General features: G+C 46.0%; 1 protein-coding gene across 1 annotated transcript in view; it reads right to left on the minus strand.

Annotated features, from left to right (window-relative positions):
- The window catches only part of ATP8A2 (ATPase phospholipid transporting 8A2), a 476,394-nt gene extending 474,704 nt beyond the window's left edge, over window positions 1–1,690 (minus strand). Inside the window, exon 1 of the mRNA XM_036228443.1 lies at window positions 1,578–1,690. Coding sequence (XP_036084336.1) covers window positions 1,578–1,659 — 82 coding nt within the window. The 5' untranslated portion in view covers window positions 1,660–1,690. The remainder of the gene's footprint in view (window positions 1–1,577) is intronic.
- Window positions 1,691–17,093: the final 15,403 nt, after the last annotated feature.

The raw sequence follows: 17,093 nt of genomic DNA on the forward strand, positions 1-17,093 counted from the left end.
CGAGGGAGCGCGTGCTCTCTGCACGCTGGATGGCGCTGGGTGGCACCCAGGGGTCCCTGGAGAAGGGGTGTCTCCCCTGTGCTCCCTGACTCTCCTACCTGGACACATGGGAGAAGCCATACACGCAAGATCCCCCAGCTCAGACTCGAGGAGCATGGGAGCTAAGAGGAAAGGGCGAGGAGTCTCCCCCTGGGGGAGGTGTTGGTTGGACTGCATGGGAAGGATTTACCTTCTTGCAGCCATTCATTATGGATGACAGACCGTACGCCTTATGATCGATAGATCATCTTTTCTTAAGTCACGGGACACTTTCCTTATTTCTGTCTATGTGTTCCGAGGCAGGGGTGCTGAAATCTACAGTTCTCAAGACACAACTGTACGTGGAAAAGAAGTTTCTACCATCCTTCCCTAATCGAGCGACCCTAATAAAAACAAGAAGCATAGCATGAAAAATATGAATCCATAATAAAGATATAAAGTCTTGCTGCACACTCTCCTCTTGGCCCCCTGGCGCCCACAAAGGGAGCGGAGGTGAACTCAGAGCGCCCAAGGCCCTCCTCGCAGACTGGAGAATCACCCGCATGGGCGTAACGCCACGTCAGTGATGTTTTGAGACGTTTGCATTTAATATTTGGTTTGCTATGTGCTTCATCGTTCCTGCGGGCTAAAAATACTTAAGAAACGTGAATGTTCGTTCATATTACATTAAATTTCAATATTGGTTTCTACTTTCTTGCTGAGGTTTAAGAGGAGCGGCAAACACAGATGGACGTCTGGACAAAGGCTATTCCTGAATTATTTAGGAACCTAAAAGCTTTAGGTTGCGTCTTGGCAGAGTGCCAGCCGCGCTCCCAGGGCCTCCAAGGGCATGGCGCTGTCAGCACGGAGGCAGCCTGCCCCCACCCCGCGCCCCCGCCCAGGGGTCCCCAGCAGGCGGGACGGGAGGGTCTCCCGACGGCGCAGGGTCGGGCTGTTGGAGCAGCCATGTATGTCCTTTTAAAGGACAGTGGCAAGATAACACCATTTCAGCTCTGCCTGAACTTTGACAAACAAGCTGAGAAATGCGCCTAGCGAACCTCCTGTCAGGTTATGGAGAGTGAGGAGCACTTTTTATGACTAAAGTGCGGAATCCGGCCGCTGCGTCGCTGACCAGGTGCGCAGACTCGGGTCTCGCCGCACGCCTCCCAGGCAGGCGGCAGGTCGTCCAGGGGCCGGGGCCGCTCTGCCAGGAGAGCCCACCTGTGCCCGGGGCCCCGCGCAGGTGCCAACTGCCCCCCGCCCCCCACCGGCCGGTCAAACTGCCCGAGCCATCACAGGAAGTGACGACAGATGAGAGGACAGGCGAGCAAGGGAAAGAAACAGAAAGAGCCCAGGTGCGGCCGAGGCGACGAGCCCTGGCGCTGCCTCCCGCCCACCGCGGCCCTGCAGCGGGGCCCCCGCGCAAGCCCCGCCGCCGCCGCCGCCCGTCCCCCCACCCCACCCCCCCGGCGCCCCGCGGGACGCCCCGGCAAGCCGCACGCCTCGGGGCCCCGCTCCTCGCACGGACCGGCGCGTGCGCGGAGCCCGCACGCCCTCACCTGCGCAGGTGAACCGGCCCGCGCTGCCGCCGGTCGCCCGCCTCTGCGTCCCCGCGGTGCTGCCCGGGCGCTCCGTTTCCATCTCCTTCCCGGGCGCCCGTCCTCACTCCTCCTCGTGCCCCGGCCCCGGGCTCCCGCTCGCTCCTCGCACGGGCCCCCCCCCACCCCGCTGAGCGCGCGGTCGCCTCACAGGTGAACGCCCATTGTCCAGCTCCCAAACCAGGGCCACGTGCCAGGGCGGCAGGCGCAGGGTGCAGCCCGGGCTCGCACGCGGGGCCGACACAGGGGCGGGGTGCCACCCCCCCGCCCCCGGCGCGGGCACCACCGCCCCCCGCGTCGCCCGGCTCCAGCGCGGTCCCGACCAGACGCAGCCAGGGCGGCTGGGCAGGGCCCGGTTACACGAGCGACACACACCCACTACGGCTAACTTAGAACTAAGGCAAGAAACTGGCCCCGGACAGCCAGACAGCACAGGACCGGAGGGCCTGCAAGGGCGAGCCCCTGGCGCCCCGAGCGCTTTCCTTTATTTTCGCTCTTCATCATTCTTCCTTTTGACTTCTAGGATTTAGTGTATTATGATGACACTCCAAAACTCAGCTTTGGTCAACACGATCACCCGTGCTTTGTACCCCAGGGGACTGCATTATGTTCACGAAAATTTTCAAGAAGCGACTTTCCTCGACGCTGGGGACGCGCGCCACGTCTCCGATGCGCAGCCGCCGCCTCCGAGGCCCGGGCACCCACGCTGCGGGCCTTTTTCAAGTTCCCAGGTTTTGAGGATAATAATCTCTTATTTCCTGAGCTCGGCATAGTACTGCTCCCTGGGATTGTAACGCCCTTTGTTTTTAGCTCTCTCAGCCCCCAACGCCTATGTAAACCAATTCCCCATATTAAATTCTTTCTGTTGAAATAGCCGTGTTTGTATTTTTTGACTACACTGTGGCCGTGAACTGAAGAACTGTCTGTTGGAGTTACATCTTTTTTCAATATGACCAAGTTTCATCTGACTGACGTTCTTTAGGATTTACATGAATCTGAAGCCCTTTCAAGTTTAATTATAGTTATACACTTTCTATTTGTTTCTTTTTAAAATATTTCAGCAAGTGAGTTCTTTAATGCAGAGAAATAAGAAGAAAATATGCTGAAATTTTAAACAGTATAATCCCTGGATGGACTTTCTTTTGTTTTTAAAACTTTCACAATAGGCATGTATTCCCTGTATGAGCAGGAGATAAGAGATGTTTTTGTTTGTTTGTTTGTTTTTGTTTTTTGTTTTTTAAAAAAGTCCTTACAGTAATTTTTGGTAAAAGCTACCCCTATTTCAAAAATAATGATATACGTTGGGGATGAGGGTAACTCACTGTACAGCTTTGCAGGTCAGTTTCCTCCTTGCATTCATTTAATCCATCTGCAAAGGGAAGTTTGCTCCTTTCTTCCAAGATATTGGGAGGACTAATGAAACCAAAAAAAGATAAAATATGCCTGAAAATGTTGTGAACTCTGCAGGGGGGAAAGAATATGTGATGGCTTTATAAAGGAGAAACGTAGAGGCCATTCTGGGTATTTTAAAGATTTGGTCCTAAAATGACATTTTATCTAGAGAGAGTAACTATGAGGCCATCAAATTAACAAAAGGGCAGGTTTCTTCAGGACATAAAATACACAACTAAAAAGAACTCACTAAAAAGTCATCTGTCTCTAAAACTTAGGAACACAACCGCCACTGACAACGGTAATCTTATCCTGTCTTTTGGAAACAGATGTTTGGCTTCTCAGTGACTGATACGTCTGGCCGTTAGGAAACAATCTAGTGCAGACAGCCAGCCCTGCCCTTTGTTTCCCAGTGTTAAACCAGGATGGAAGACCCTGAAGGAGGCAGCTGCCACTGCAAAGTGAATTATGGCAACTGCCTCCACATGGAGAGCTATTTCTAGACACAGGCGTCCCCCTCTGGCTGGAGATTACGCAAGCAGAGAGACTGCAGGCAGACAGCATTCATTAAATGTCACGCGTGGAAATACACAGCGGGCCGCTCGACGCTCTGAGTCTGCATTTCCAGGTGCCCTGCTTGTCTCTTTTCTAGGAAATCTCTATGATACAGAGGCTGTTTGGTATATTTCAGGACTCTTTCCCCTTTTCCCCCCATACCATAGAAAGGTTACTTTTGCAAATCTTCAGAGTCATTCCAAACACATAAACTAGCCAATTTGCCTTCAGTGAAAAACTGTTAGGGAGAAGCAGATGTATATGAAAACCATGCTCCTCCCGCCCATCCAAGGCGTTCTTCTCACTGTTTTTCAGTGCGGCCGTGCGATGGGCACAGCTTTTGGAGCAGCAATGTCAGCATTTGCATCACAGAGTCCAGCCCAGCCTGTGAAACGAGCCTAGTGATAAACCGCTCTCTCAAAATAGGGGCATGAATCATCCTACCCTGAATGGAAACTGGAAGGTTCAAATTACAAATATAATATTAAGTATTAAAAGGCAAATGACATCAACGAAAGAGTAAAACGAGAAATCAAGGATAGTGAAAGCAAGCATTAGTCCAAACCTATGGAAGAAAAAATAATTCCCACTGTGAGGTGGAAACGTGGGATGGAGCTCTCAAGACCTAGTGAGAGGCTCTAAGGAAGAATTTGCAAAGGCGCAGTCACTGCTCAATACGAGTTTTAAACAGATGATAAGTGAGCCTTTGTACTTGTACACCAGCTTCCTTTATTGGGAAAACAAATGAACATATTAAAGAAAACCCTTCCTTGTTCCCAAATGGGATCGGTCTGCTGTAAAAAATGAATTAAGCTTTGCTGCTGCTTCCCCGGAGAAAATTCCATGTAGTGTACATTTTAGTTCTATTTCAAACCCCTAGTCTGGGCTCCCTGTTGTCATGGGTAAAACCCATACAAATACCCACGTGTATAACGAAAGGCTATGTACAGCTGACTGTCTTTTTTTTCCCACCTCAAATGCTTCTGCATTTCCCAGTCGGTTCCTTCTGCTCAATACACCTATGTGGCCAGGCTGGAGAAGGCAGATGGCCTGGTGATAAAACAAGCAGTAAAAAATAAGTCATGGGAAACTTCGGCCCTCCAGCTAGAAACAAATAGACACTACGTAAATTGCTCTCATACTTTTTCAAGCATTACCAAGTTCACAAGTAGGCGTCGGAAGTACCAAAAAAGGTGGGCTTGGGGAAGGCTCCAAAAAAAAAATGAGAACGGTGAGCTTAAAGGGGAATAGCAAGCAACAAGCTAACTTGTAAGGTAGGTTCTGCCCACAGCTAACACGAAGAAAATGTTCACGGTAATTATAAAACGGCTGGGGTCCGATATGAATCGCAATAATAAATGTGAATGGGCCTAATTCGCATATTAAAATAAAAAGATTCTCCATTTGGCTTGCAAAGCAGCCTCAACTTATGCTGCATATAACAGTGATTTGGAAGGTTAAACCTAAAGGGGGGAGCGATGAAAATAACAGAAAGCCAGTGAGGAAACTGAGATATTAAAGCGGAATTTCAGCCAAATGCATTATATGTGACAATGAAGGACACTAGAATTCTAAAACCGACAGTGAAGATACAGCATTTATGAATATCTATGTTCCAAGTAACACTCAACCATATTCATAAAGCAGAAAACTACACGACATTTAAAAAGACATGGATATAAACGCATTAATAACAGACGATTTTAAGACACCACTCTTATCTAAAAAGTAAAGATACTGAAAAGCACGAAGTATTGGAATTGATGAGACACTTTTAAAAACAATGATAAAATTTACAGTCGAAAACACACATACCAATACAAATGAAAATTAAAAGTGTCAAGCTAAATGCTGTTTCTAAGAGACATGCCAGAAATGTAAGGACCCAGACGGACTGAAAGCAAAAGAACAGAAAGTTTGCATCACGCAGACACTGACAAAAAGAAAGCAGGAGTGCCTATGTCACTGAGAAACAAGAGACAACAGCGATGTTACCAGAGATAAAAGAGGTTCTGCCCAATGAGAGAAGACTCCATCCACCTGGCGGAGAGCCTCGCTGCGCGTAATGCAAACCGGCTGGACCTTCGGTGCAAAGGGCAGCTGCACCAGCACTGTGGGAGGCCTTCGCACCCCGAGGTCGTGACAGAAGGTGCAGCGTGGCAGGCGAGAGCCAGGATGCCAGCTGTGATTCTTGCTCTGGTACCTACTAGCTGTGCGATCTTGGACAAGCTACTTAATTCATTTCAGTTTCCTCATCTGTCAAGTGAGGATAATGACAGTATTCACCTCATATGCAAACATAATAATTTCACACATTAACACATTGAAGGAGAAAACCGTACTGGCCCTCAGTGGATGCAGAAAAATCAAGAAGTTCAATACCTATTTATGAGTTTTTTTAATGTCCACACAAGAACTTCCTTAACTAGATAAAGAGAATCTAAAAAAAAAGAAAAAAGAAAAAAGCCTAGTGGTGAAAAATTGACAGCTCTCCCATAAGACAGGACACTGCCTATTATTTCCACTTCTATTCAATGCTGTATCGGCACACCCGGCCGAGAGCGAAACAACAAAGTAAACGATTGGAAAGAAAAAACAAAACTGATTGTTTGCAGATGATACAATCATCAAAGTAGAAATCTCTAAAGCACATATAGATAAATTGTTAGAATTAATAAGGGTTTAGCAAGACTGCTGAATACAAATTCATTATATGAAATGTAACTGCATTTCCATACAATAAGAAATGCTAACTGCTTTCTTTAAAAAAAAATGATACCATTTGCAATAGCAGTAGAGCTTGCACATAAATCTCACAAATAGTGTTCAAGGACTACTATGGAAAAAGTCTTGACTTTATTAAAAAACATTAAAAAGACCCAAGTAAATGGAACTCTATACCACTCTCATTGATAGTAAAAAGTGTTATATGACATCATTATCTATAAATTAATCCACGGATTCAGTAACAGTTAAGACAAGTTTCCAGTAGGAATTTTCATGAAACTTGAAAAAGCAGATTCTCAATTTTATAAGAAAAGCAGAGGGCCAAGAACAAGCGAGATGTTCCCCGAAAGACCCAAACAGGAGAGCTGACCCTACTAGACTTACCTTGAAGTCATAGAAAATTAGGTTCGGAATTTAGCCTCTATAATACTTAAGGCAGTGTGGAACTGATGCTGGGAGAGGTAAATAAACCACCGAGCAGAACGGTCAGAAACACACACACACACACACACACACACACACACACACACACACACACACACACGAAACGACCTGGGACACAGGCCGCACTCCAAGCAGTGGGGAAATAACAGATTATTCAATAAACGGTGCTGAGTTTCCATGTGGGAAAAAAAAATCGTTTCTCACAGCAGATGTGAGTCAATTCCAGTTGAAAAAAGGGAATGTCTGTATGGCTTCTAAGTAGGGAAAGAGTTTTTAAGTGAACCAAAAACAAACAAACAAAAACCCATAAAAATCATAAAGAGAAAAATGAATAATTTCAACTGCATTAAAACTAAGAACTTCTGCTCATCGAAAGACACTGTATAAGAAAAAGACAAGCCACAAACTGTAATTAAATATTTGCAACATATATAACCAATGAAGGATGAGCAGCTAGAATTTGAGACAGTAAGAAAAAGAGAAACAACCCAATAAGAAAAATGGGCAAAAGATATTGCAAATATTAATTGAAAACGTGGATGGCCCATAAACAAATGAAAATATTATCAACTCTATTAGTCACGTTAACTAAAAATTAAAACCACCAGGCAACAACATTTAATACCAACAGACTGGCAAAAGTCAAGGAATCTCTCACCGCTGATGCTAGAGGGGTGCAGAACAGGGGCTCACACACACTGCTGGTGAGAACGCGGATTTACACAGCTCCTATGAAAACAGTGTGAACATCTGCATCCTCAGCGCTCTATAGAGCTGTGGCTTTAAACCTTTCGACTACCAGCCACGACGATACATTTTCTATCCCAATCTGGTACAAGCAACATGCTTTCGAGTGAACTTCATTTAGGAAAGCAACACCTACTCTTCCTCTGTGTGGCATACTCCGACCGTTTCTATTTTTTCGCGTACAAGTCATTTCTTTTGCACCAATCCTGCAGTGAATCTATACGGAATCAGTCCCAGCAGCGCAGATTTCTTACCTTGGACCACAAAGGGAGTTTTTTAAGTAGAGAGGCTGATGTTCCAGGCGAACCTAGGGACCTTGCTCTGAACTTCCACCTCTGTCTGATCGTTTTTCTTCCCATTTCGGGAAACTCCCTTGGTTCGTTAGAAGGCCCAACATGCATAAATCTCACATAACTCTCGTGGTAAGCATCGTCTTTAATCCAACAATTTCAGAAGCATGAAGTTTGGCATTCGAGAATCTTCCCAGTTTTGCCACGGTAACATGTCGGAGGCCTCCCTTTTAGAATAGGGTGCATTTCTTTGACGTTTACGATGTCAGCTTTCGCGTGGGTTCCCATGTGTGAGGACAAAGGAACAACTCCATGTTTCGACAAGGCCTGGGGGACATGCACGAAGTCCCCCCCCCCACCCCTTTCCCCTCTCTGCTCACCATTCCCGTGATTGCTAACAGCTATCAGTTCTGGTTGAAATCTATCGAAACTGGCTGCATTTATGGGAGAGGAACAAACTTTCCTCTACACTCGAGGTTCCTCTGGCTGGTCTAATAATCAAATAGACAGGAGGCAGAGTAGCAGGAGAAAACAGCCAAATTTAATACATACATGTGTATGGGAACCCCGCGTACATGAGAGTCAGAGGCAGAAGGGGACATGGTGCACAGGACATCCTGAGCTCAGGAGGAGAAGTGCCCTGGGAGCTTTGAAGGGTCTTTGCAGGATGATAGGAACAGAGGTTTAGTAAACAGAAGTTTGCTCCGCCCTATATTTAGGTCAAAAGGAGTTGTCTCTGATGGTAGCTTCTTATGGGCAAGGCTTTCTTTCTTTCTTCTAGGTGGTTGAGGGGCAGAAGCTTCTCTTGAGCCGTTAGCTCAAAGGAATGTGCACACCTCTGAGGCACATCTTGGGGTGGTTCCTTCTGAACCCCGCACATTCTACTAAACTTGTTCCTGTGACTTACTGATAGGCCGTGGTCCAGTTTGAAACAGCGCCCTAGAGAACCTCCTACATGGTGTGTCAGGGAGCACATTTGGAAATGTTCCCCACGGCCATTTGTTCATAGCAGAAAATGCAGGGAGTACAAAGGGCCCGCTCTCAGGAGGGGCAGTTACTTCACACGGGGAGTATTCGTTCATGCGGCCATGAAAATCCATGAACCTAGACACAGATACAACATGGACAAATCTGGGAAATGTAACGCTGAGCGAGCAATTTGCAGACTACATATACTGTTTTTATAACACTCAAAACCAAGCAAAACAAAATGTTTAGGGAAATATGCATACGTGATAAAAACTATTGTTAAAACATCAAATGTAAAGAGAATGAAATTCAGAACAGTGGTGACTTCTTCGGGGAGCCAGGGAGGTGGGACGGGGTGAGAACACACAGGTAGTTTCAGCAATATGGATCTTGTTCTGGTTTCTAAATCGAATGATGATTTCATGACTGTTTATCATTATTGTTCATAATTTATATTATTATTAGTTATGCTTATTTTGTCATCGTTATATATTCTATGCTTATTATCATACTCACACCTGTACTTATTTTATTATTATCCCACATAACATATACTTTTCGTATCATATATATCTCTTTTAAGTGAAAACAGACAAACCCACCTGCAGATCTGGTCCGTGGTCCCACGAGCGGGTGTCAGGAGGGAGGCCCGGACGCTCAGGATCGATGTGCACCGGCCCCGGACGGCAGCCCTGCAGTCCTGCGAGCTCCAGGCGACGCGGCAACCCCGCTGCCCAACCCGCAGCCTCGACACCCACCAGAACTAGGCTCCCGGCGCCCTTCGCCCTCATGTCACACCCGCACGATCCCGGGGCAGCTCGCGTCCCCCCATTCCCACGTTCGGACGCGATAGGCCTTTGCACGTTGACCCGCTCTCACCCTCGATTCTTGACTCCTGCGTCCTCTGCAGTGAAAGGCCCTTATCGCCTCAAACTCTGAACAGCCCCTCGCCCTCCGGCTAGAACAGAAACGCACCTGTCTCTCCTGAGGGCTCCGCTCCCCTCGCAGTCCTTCTGCAGTGCGGCTGCTCTACCTGCCTCATACACCTGGCCGGGAGGTGGCGCGGCTGTCCCTGCTTCCCCTGCTGCTCCCAGGCCTTCTTCCAAAACAATCCCGGAGCTCGGAAGCTCAGACCTCCAGACTCAGCTCCGGCCACCCTGGGGCACTCCTCCTTACCTCATTCCTTGAAGGCTTTAGCTCGGGATTATTCCCAAGCTTTCCAACCCCGCTCCTGTGTGATTCTCGGTGACTCCAATGTCCACGGAAACGACCCATCCAGCACCCAGGCCTCGGCGGTCATGAACTTCCTTTTCCTCCCTGACCTTTAGCTTCACTTCCATGGTCACACGCCCCGCGCTGTCTAACAGAGGTGTCTGTGATGACGGAAGTGTCTTATACCTGTGCAGTCCAGTGTAGTGGTCATTTGTCACATGTGCCTTTTCAAATGTGGCTAGTGTGAATGAAAAACTAAACTGTTTTATTTACTTTTAATTAATTTATATTCAAATGGCCGCCCAAGGCCGGTAGCTCTCATATTGGAAAGCACAGCTCGAGACGTCCTCACCGTAGTGGGAAACCCCTCCCCGACCTGAATTTCAATCATCACATGCGTCTACCGTCATCTACTTTTCCGGCACATTCTCTTTAATACCAAATACACAATCCTTTCAACTTTTTAAGACCTAAAACCCACTGATTCTACAATTATTTCACTGCCCGATCTCCATCTCCCTCCTTCCCCAGTTTGGATGTTATAATCCCAACCCCCTTGCCAGTCTCAAGCTTCACTTTACCTGCTTGAGATCTGCATGTGAAGAAAAACGCCGGACTGGCTGGGCTTGCTGAATTCACGGCTGCCAGCCTCGAAAGCGTGCTCGGTGTTGCCTGGCAACCCAATCTGGTCACGCTCGCTGTCCCAGGGTGAGTGCTGGGCATCTTCTTTCTTCTCGGCCCTCCACACCTTCGCCTGCTCCACTCCGCTCCCTCCAAGCTCCCACCGCCAACCACATGGGCCCATCACTCTGCACCCCCGGTCACCGCGGCCCAGCCGTCTCTCTTCCTGCTTCAGACAGACCCCGTCTCCCCTCACGTCCCCACGAACACCACTCCAGTAATTCTCTCCCCTCCCTCCTGCATCAGCGATGTGTCTCTCCATTGGCTTTTTTATGTCAACGTACAAACATACCATTATTTCTAGCATCTTCAAAAAAATTCGGTTCTAATCTGCCTTCCAATTCTTACCCCTTTTTTTTCAACGATCTCCTCTTTCTTCATTGCCTCTTTTACTTCTTTGAGGTAAAATTGGAGTACAATAAACCCTATATACTTAAAGTGTACAATTTGATAAGGTTTGGCATCTGTATTCACCTGTGCACCAATCATCAAGATAACAAACATTTTTCACCTCCAGTTTTGGCATGATCCCCTTGTCTGCCTTCTCTTAAATATTTTGGCACACTTAACATTCCATTTTAATTCATCTATTGGCATTTTGGCTGTTTCTTTTGTGTTTTTATCACTGGCAGTGGTGGTTGCTTTAGGGATTACAATACACCTAACCTTTCAAATCTACTTGGAGTTAAACTGTAGAAACCTTCCAACCATAGAGATAGAGCCCTCTACTCTCCCCTCAATGTCCTTTGTGTTGTTACAAGTATCACATCTACATACATCTTCTCTCCGCACGTTAAGGTTTTTCCATTGTCTATTGTTTCTGATGAGAGATCACGGGTATTCAAATCATTATTTTTCTATAGCAACTTTAAATATCTTTTTTATCTTTGGTCTTGATATATCTAGGCATAATGTCTTTTAATTTGTTCTACCTGTGGCTTGGTTAAGTCTTGAATCTGTAAAATGTCTCTGCTTCAGTATTTATTTCATCTCCTTCTGAGATTCTTATCACACATTAGATTTTAAAATATTAAGCCACGGGCTCCTAAAACTATCCGTATTTTTAAATTTTTTTCTCTTTTCTTCAGACGATTATTTTTATTGATCTCCAAGTCCACTGACTTTCCACTATTTTCATTTTGCTATTAGTTTCAACAGTGAATTTTTCATTTGATAGTATAGTTTTCAGGTCTAAAATTTTCATTTGGTCCATTGTATTTACTTCTCTACTGACATTTGCTGACTTTTACTCATCCTGAGTTGTCTCTCGCTTCATGGAGTAGCTCAGGGTTGCCTCTTTCTTTGGGTCACATTTTCTTGGTTCTTCCTATGTCACATAGTTCTGTATTGTCTTGCACATCGTCAGGGTTATGTCGCACGGACTCCGGGTTCCACTCTAAGCCTCTGGCAAGTGTTTTCGCTTTAGGTGCCCTGCTTTCGGTCAGACCATTAGCTCCATTTTGCCTTCAGCAGTCCCAGTCTCAGCTGAGTCCGGGTCTCTAAGGGTTTGCTACCCTCCCGGGTTGGGGTCTGCCCGCACCTGTGTGCTCCAGGGTTGACCTGAGACTTACACAGATTCCTCTGCAGAGTTAGGAAATCTCCGTCTGGTTTTCCTTCTAGATCTGTCCATTTCGTCCTCATCCAAACCTCAGAGACCACAAACACCCTCTCTCTCTATTCCACAGGGACTCCCTGACCTGATCCCTCTGTCCCAGAAGGCAGAAGTTTCCACAGAATTTTAGCCACCTGAAATGTACTGATAAGCCACTGGGACCTGCCCCTGGGGCAAAGCATTGAGAAAAAAAATTTAAGTAAAAATAAACTGGCCCCTGCTCCACAACCTGCTTTCTGTTGTAGACTCTTTAAAAACCCTCAAGCAGTTGCCTTTTCGTTTAGTCTGGTTTGTTTGCGGTCAGCAGGAGGGCTGGGCCATCAAGGGAACAAAACAGTCGCCAGACTGGAAATCTCCCTCCTCCCCCTTGACATCCCTCCAGTCAGGTTTTCCTCCTCACCACCACCAAACTCTGCTTCTCAAGGTGACCAGAGACTTCTTCTTGCTAGTTCACTCTCTCTTCCGCCTCACTGGACATGCTAAGTCTCCTTGACTGGTTCCTGCTGGTCACTCTGACTCCTTCACAGTGGAAAGCCCCAGAGCTCGCGTTTTCCCTAATTCACAACTCGGTTGATCATCTGGCTTGAGAAGACCCAAATTCCTACCAGCACCCAGGCCTCTGTTGTCAGCTGCAGACTTGTGTTTCCAACAGCCCACTTAACATGCCCACTTGTGTCTAAATGTCTGAAGGTGTTTCAAACGTGCCGCCCCTTCCCCACCTCCCCTCCCTCAGTCTACCCTTCTCCATTAACGCCCACTCCATTTTCCCCAATGCTCAGACCACAGTCCTTGAAGTCACACTTGACGTCAATGAGTCTTGTGTTCATACCCAACATGCCCCCCGTCAGCAAGTCCTGTCAATTTCAGCTTCGACATACAGGCGGAACCATCGAGCTTCTCCACCACCTGCGCTGCCCCAGCCGGACCCGGACCACCTTCCTTCCTCGGCTGGAATCACCTCTCACCTCGTCCGCTGGTTCTTCCTTGCCCCGACGTTTTCCAGCAGGACTTCCACCGACATTTTGTGAAGATTATTGCGTGTCGCAAAATGCTTAGTGTCCCTGATCCTCTGTTACTGTGGCAACCGAACCCCCTCACCCGTGCGTGTGGGCGCACGTGCATCCCCAAACATCCTGTTAGGTGAAGGTCAGATCCCATACACATGACTTAGCGTCTCATTAACAGTGACAGCCAACGCCCCTCTAATGGCCTGCGCGGCCCTACAACCTGGCCTCACAGTCACTCTGTGATCTTCTCATCAGTTCCTACTCCCCGCCCCCGTCATTCCAGCCACACCGCTGCTCTCCGAATGAGCAGAGTCCGGCCCTGAAACCGGCCCTGAGACCGGTGCTGTTTCCTCCGCCCGCCCTGTCCAGGGCTCTGCGCAGCTCCACCATCTGCACCTTCTACTTAAATGTCACCCTTCTCCAGCCACTTTATTTAAAACTGCAAGCCTCACCCGCAGCCGCCTCTGGCCTTCTTTTCTGCTTTCTTTCCATAGCATCTACTGCCGCCTAACATTTCCACATATTTAAGTCATAATTCTCTATATTGTCTGTGTCCCCCAAGATATAAGAATGAATTGCATAATATACAAATGGCCAATAAACGTGAAAACATGCTCAACTTCACTAGTCGTTAGAGAAACACAAATCAAAACCACAGTGAGCTACTCCACACCCACCGGGATGGCTAGAATAAAAACGGCAAAAGCCGGATATGAAGGTATTGGAATACTTTGCTGGTGAAACGGATAGTTGGGCAGCTACTTTGGGAAAGTCTGGCAGTGCCTCGAAATGATAAGTATAGCGTTCCTACGTGATCCAGCAATTCCTCTCCTAGGCATACATTCAAAAGAACTGAAAACATATGTCCACACAAAAACCTGTCCATCGGTGTTCACAGCGGCCTCATTCATAATAGCTAAAAAGTGGAAATAACCCAAATGTCCATCAACTGATGAACGGGCAAATGAAATGTATTATATCCACACAACTGAATAGTAGTCAGTGATAAAAATGAAATACTGCTATACCCTACAACATGGATGAGCCTTGAAAACATTATGCTAAGTGAAAGAGGCCAGTCACATTTATCTGAAATGTCCAAAACAGACAAATATACAGAAACAAAATGGATTAATGGTTACCTAGGACTTGGGATGGTGGTAGGGAAATGGGAAATGACTGCTAATGTGGATGGGATTTCTTTTTGGGGTGACGAAAATATTCTAAAATTAGATTGTGATATTGCACAATTTGGTGAATACACCAAAAACCACTGAATGTATAAACAGGTGAATTGTATAGTATGTAAATTACATCTCGATATAGGTTTTAAAAAAAAAATGAGTTGCATTATTCAAGTTAACAAATATTTAATGCACTAGACTTGGGCAACCGTATTTCGTATCAGCTCCCCCTGCTCCATCTGTGAATTTCCCTCAATTCCTTGTGAACACTGGATCAGTGGTCTACTTCCCAATTCCTTTGAACACACTAGCATTTACTATATGAGAAATTAATTGTCCTTAAATATCAAGGGCAAGCTGTCTTTCCTGAATTCTAAAACTCATGCTAAGATACACAGTCCTGTTCTTAAATAATTCACAAAACGACAATCAGAAGTTCCTTGCCAAGTTAAGTATTTGCTGATTCAATGAGCTCAGAATTGGATTTTTCTTCCTAGTTCATTGGTTTCTGTAACACTGGGTTTTCGAAATCCTGTTAAAATCTGTGATTTGTTGCCTGAGAGAAAAAGAAAAATAGTTTAGACTGTATTATGACAATAACAGTATATATTTATTGCATGCTTAGCTTGCACTACACAGATATTTAAGCATCTTACATATGTTCTCATTTTAATCTTTACAACCACTCTTTAAGGTGTGTATTATTTATATTTTGCTAATGAGGCACAAAGATGTTAAATAGCTTGGCCAAGGTCATATACCTACTCAGTGGTAGAACAAAGATTCTAACCCTGGAAGGCCAGTTCCAACACCTACATGGAGAGGTCAGCAGGGGGTCACTGAGTTAACCTTTTCCCCACTGCATTACTCAATTCAGAGATCTTTATGAGTCCAATTAGATGCTAAGTATTAAGGATACAAAAAACAAAAACAAAAACAAAAAACAAACCAACCAAAAAAAAAACAAGACAGGACTCCTGTCTTGTTATTACATGATCTAATGTGGGAGATAAACAGACTATCGAGCAACAAAAATAAATGCTGTCAGCCTGTATTATACACAAGGTCCGAAGTCCAATCAGGGTGAAGAGGTGGAGGAGATCCAGCTGAAGGTTTGCTGGAGGACGTGGGGAAGAATGAGCAAAGAAACAGCATGTGGAAAAGCAACGTCGTAGAGAAGTGTTCTGGAACGGCCTCAGCGTGTGAGCACCTGGAGGGGCTGGTGTAAGTAGAGGGCAGGTCGTGGGGGGCCTTTTATACTATGCTGAAGAGTTTGGAATAAAGCACAGCTAAGAGTATGGGCCTGGCCTAATCCTGCTTGCATTTTGTGAAGATAACGGTTGAGAACTCCGATGACGGACCAGGGCAGACAATGAGCACAGGGATACTAGGTCTAAAGCCGTTGGAACTGACACAGAGCAGTTAAATACCTGCACTTTATTTCTCTTTCACATGCGTGAAAAGCCGCATGTTAGTACTGTCTGAAGTAGCACTGCCCGACGAATACAAGGCAAGTCACATAGGTAATTTTAAATTTTATATTGGCCACATTAAAAAAAAGAAACACGTAAAATTAACTTTGATAATGTTTATTTAACCCAATATACCAATTCAACATGAAATTAATATTGAAATATTAATGAAATATTTTACATTCTTCTTTTTATACTAAGTCCTGCGTGAATTTTGTACCTAAATGCTTCTTCTCAATTTGGATGGTAAGTTTGCTTTGGAACCACTTGATCCACATGCGGACTTCACAAAATTCTTCTTGAAACAGGAAGGAATAAATGCTGACCGCATTATTATTTTTGGCTAAGCTATTTAAAAGAACATTGCTCTTTAGAACAAGCCTTTGTTCCGCTAACACAGAAGATGTAAATCATGATCGGAAAAAAAAAATCATTCTTTATTATGAAAGTACCTAAAACAGAGTAAAACAAACACATATACAAGAAGTCCCATTACAGAACGTTAGGCCATGAAGTAGCAAGTTGGAGAGACTGATAGCAAGCCCCGGGCAGGAGGAAACCCTGCCCCCTGCTGTCTGCTCCCTGCACTGCACGGCTTCGGCCTGGGGATCTCGTGTGTCCCCTGTGACTGACGGGCCAGGGGCTTTCCCCAGCACTGAGGAGCCTGACCACATGGTGACTACATTGTCCTTTCTAATGTGTATTTCCTAGCAGATTAACCATCAGAACATCTGTGTGGACACGGAGGGTGTTACAGTAATCCGAGTGGCAAACATAATATGATTTCTTGTGTGTTTGTGTGTGTGTGTGTGTATGTGACATAAGAATTTAAAAGTTGTATTTCTCCCTGTTGCTACTGTTAAAGTGGTCTGTGTGTGTGTAACCCAGATAATGCAAACCCCCCAAAAATGTCTTAGCTACTCGAAATGTGTAAGATAAACAGACACCCTTGCGGCTGGCTGATAAGACACCAAAGACATCATCATAGAGTATAAATTGAGAGGGACTCTAATGCAGACTTAGAGAGCGTGGTCCCCATCCCCCCGAAACTACGTTCCTCCGACTCTTGGTTCCTGACTGCTCTGCTCTGAGGAAGAGGCCTCCGCTGATGCGCTGACTGACCACCGCAGACCGACAGCATCCGAGCCAGCATAGACCGGTCACTGCTTACTATGCGTCTTGTCT

Source organism: Rousettus aegyptiacus, unplaced genomic scaffold (assembly GCF_014176215.1).
Source record: "Rousettus aegyptiacus isolate mRouAeg1 unplaced genomic scaffold, mRouAeg1.p scaffold_m13_p_11, whole genome shotgun sequence".
In the NCBI taxonomy this organism is placed as follows: Eukaryota; Metazoa; Chordata; class Mammalia; order Chiroptera; family Pteropodidae; genus Rousettus; species Rousettus aegyptiacus.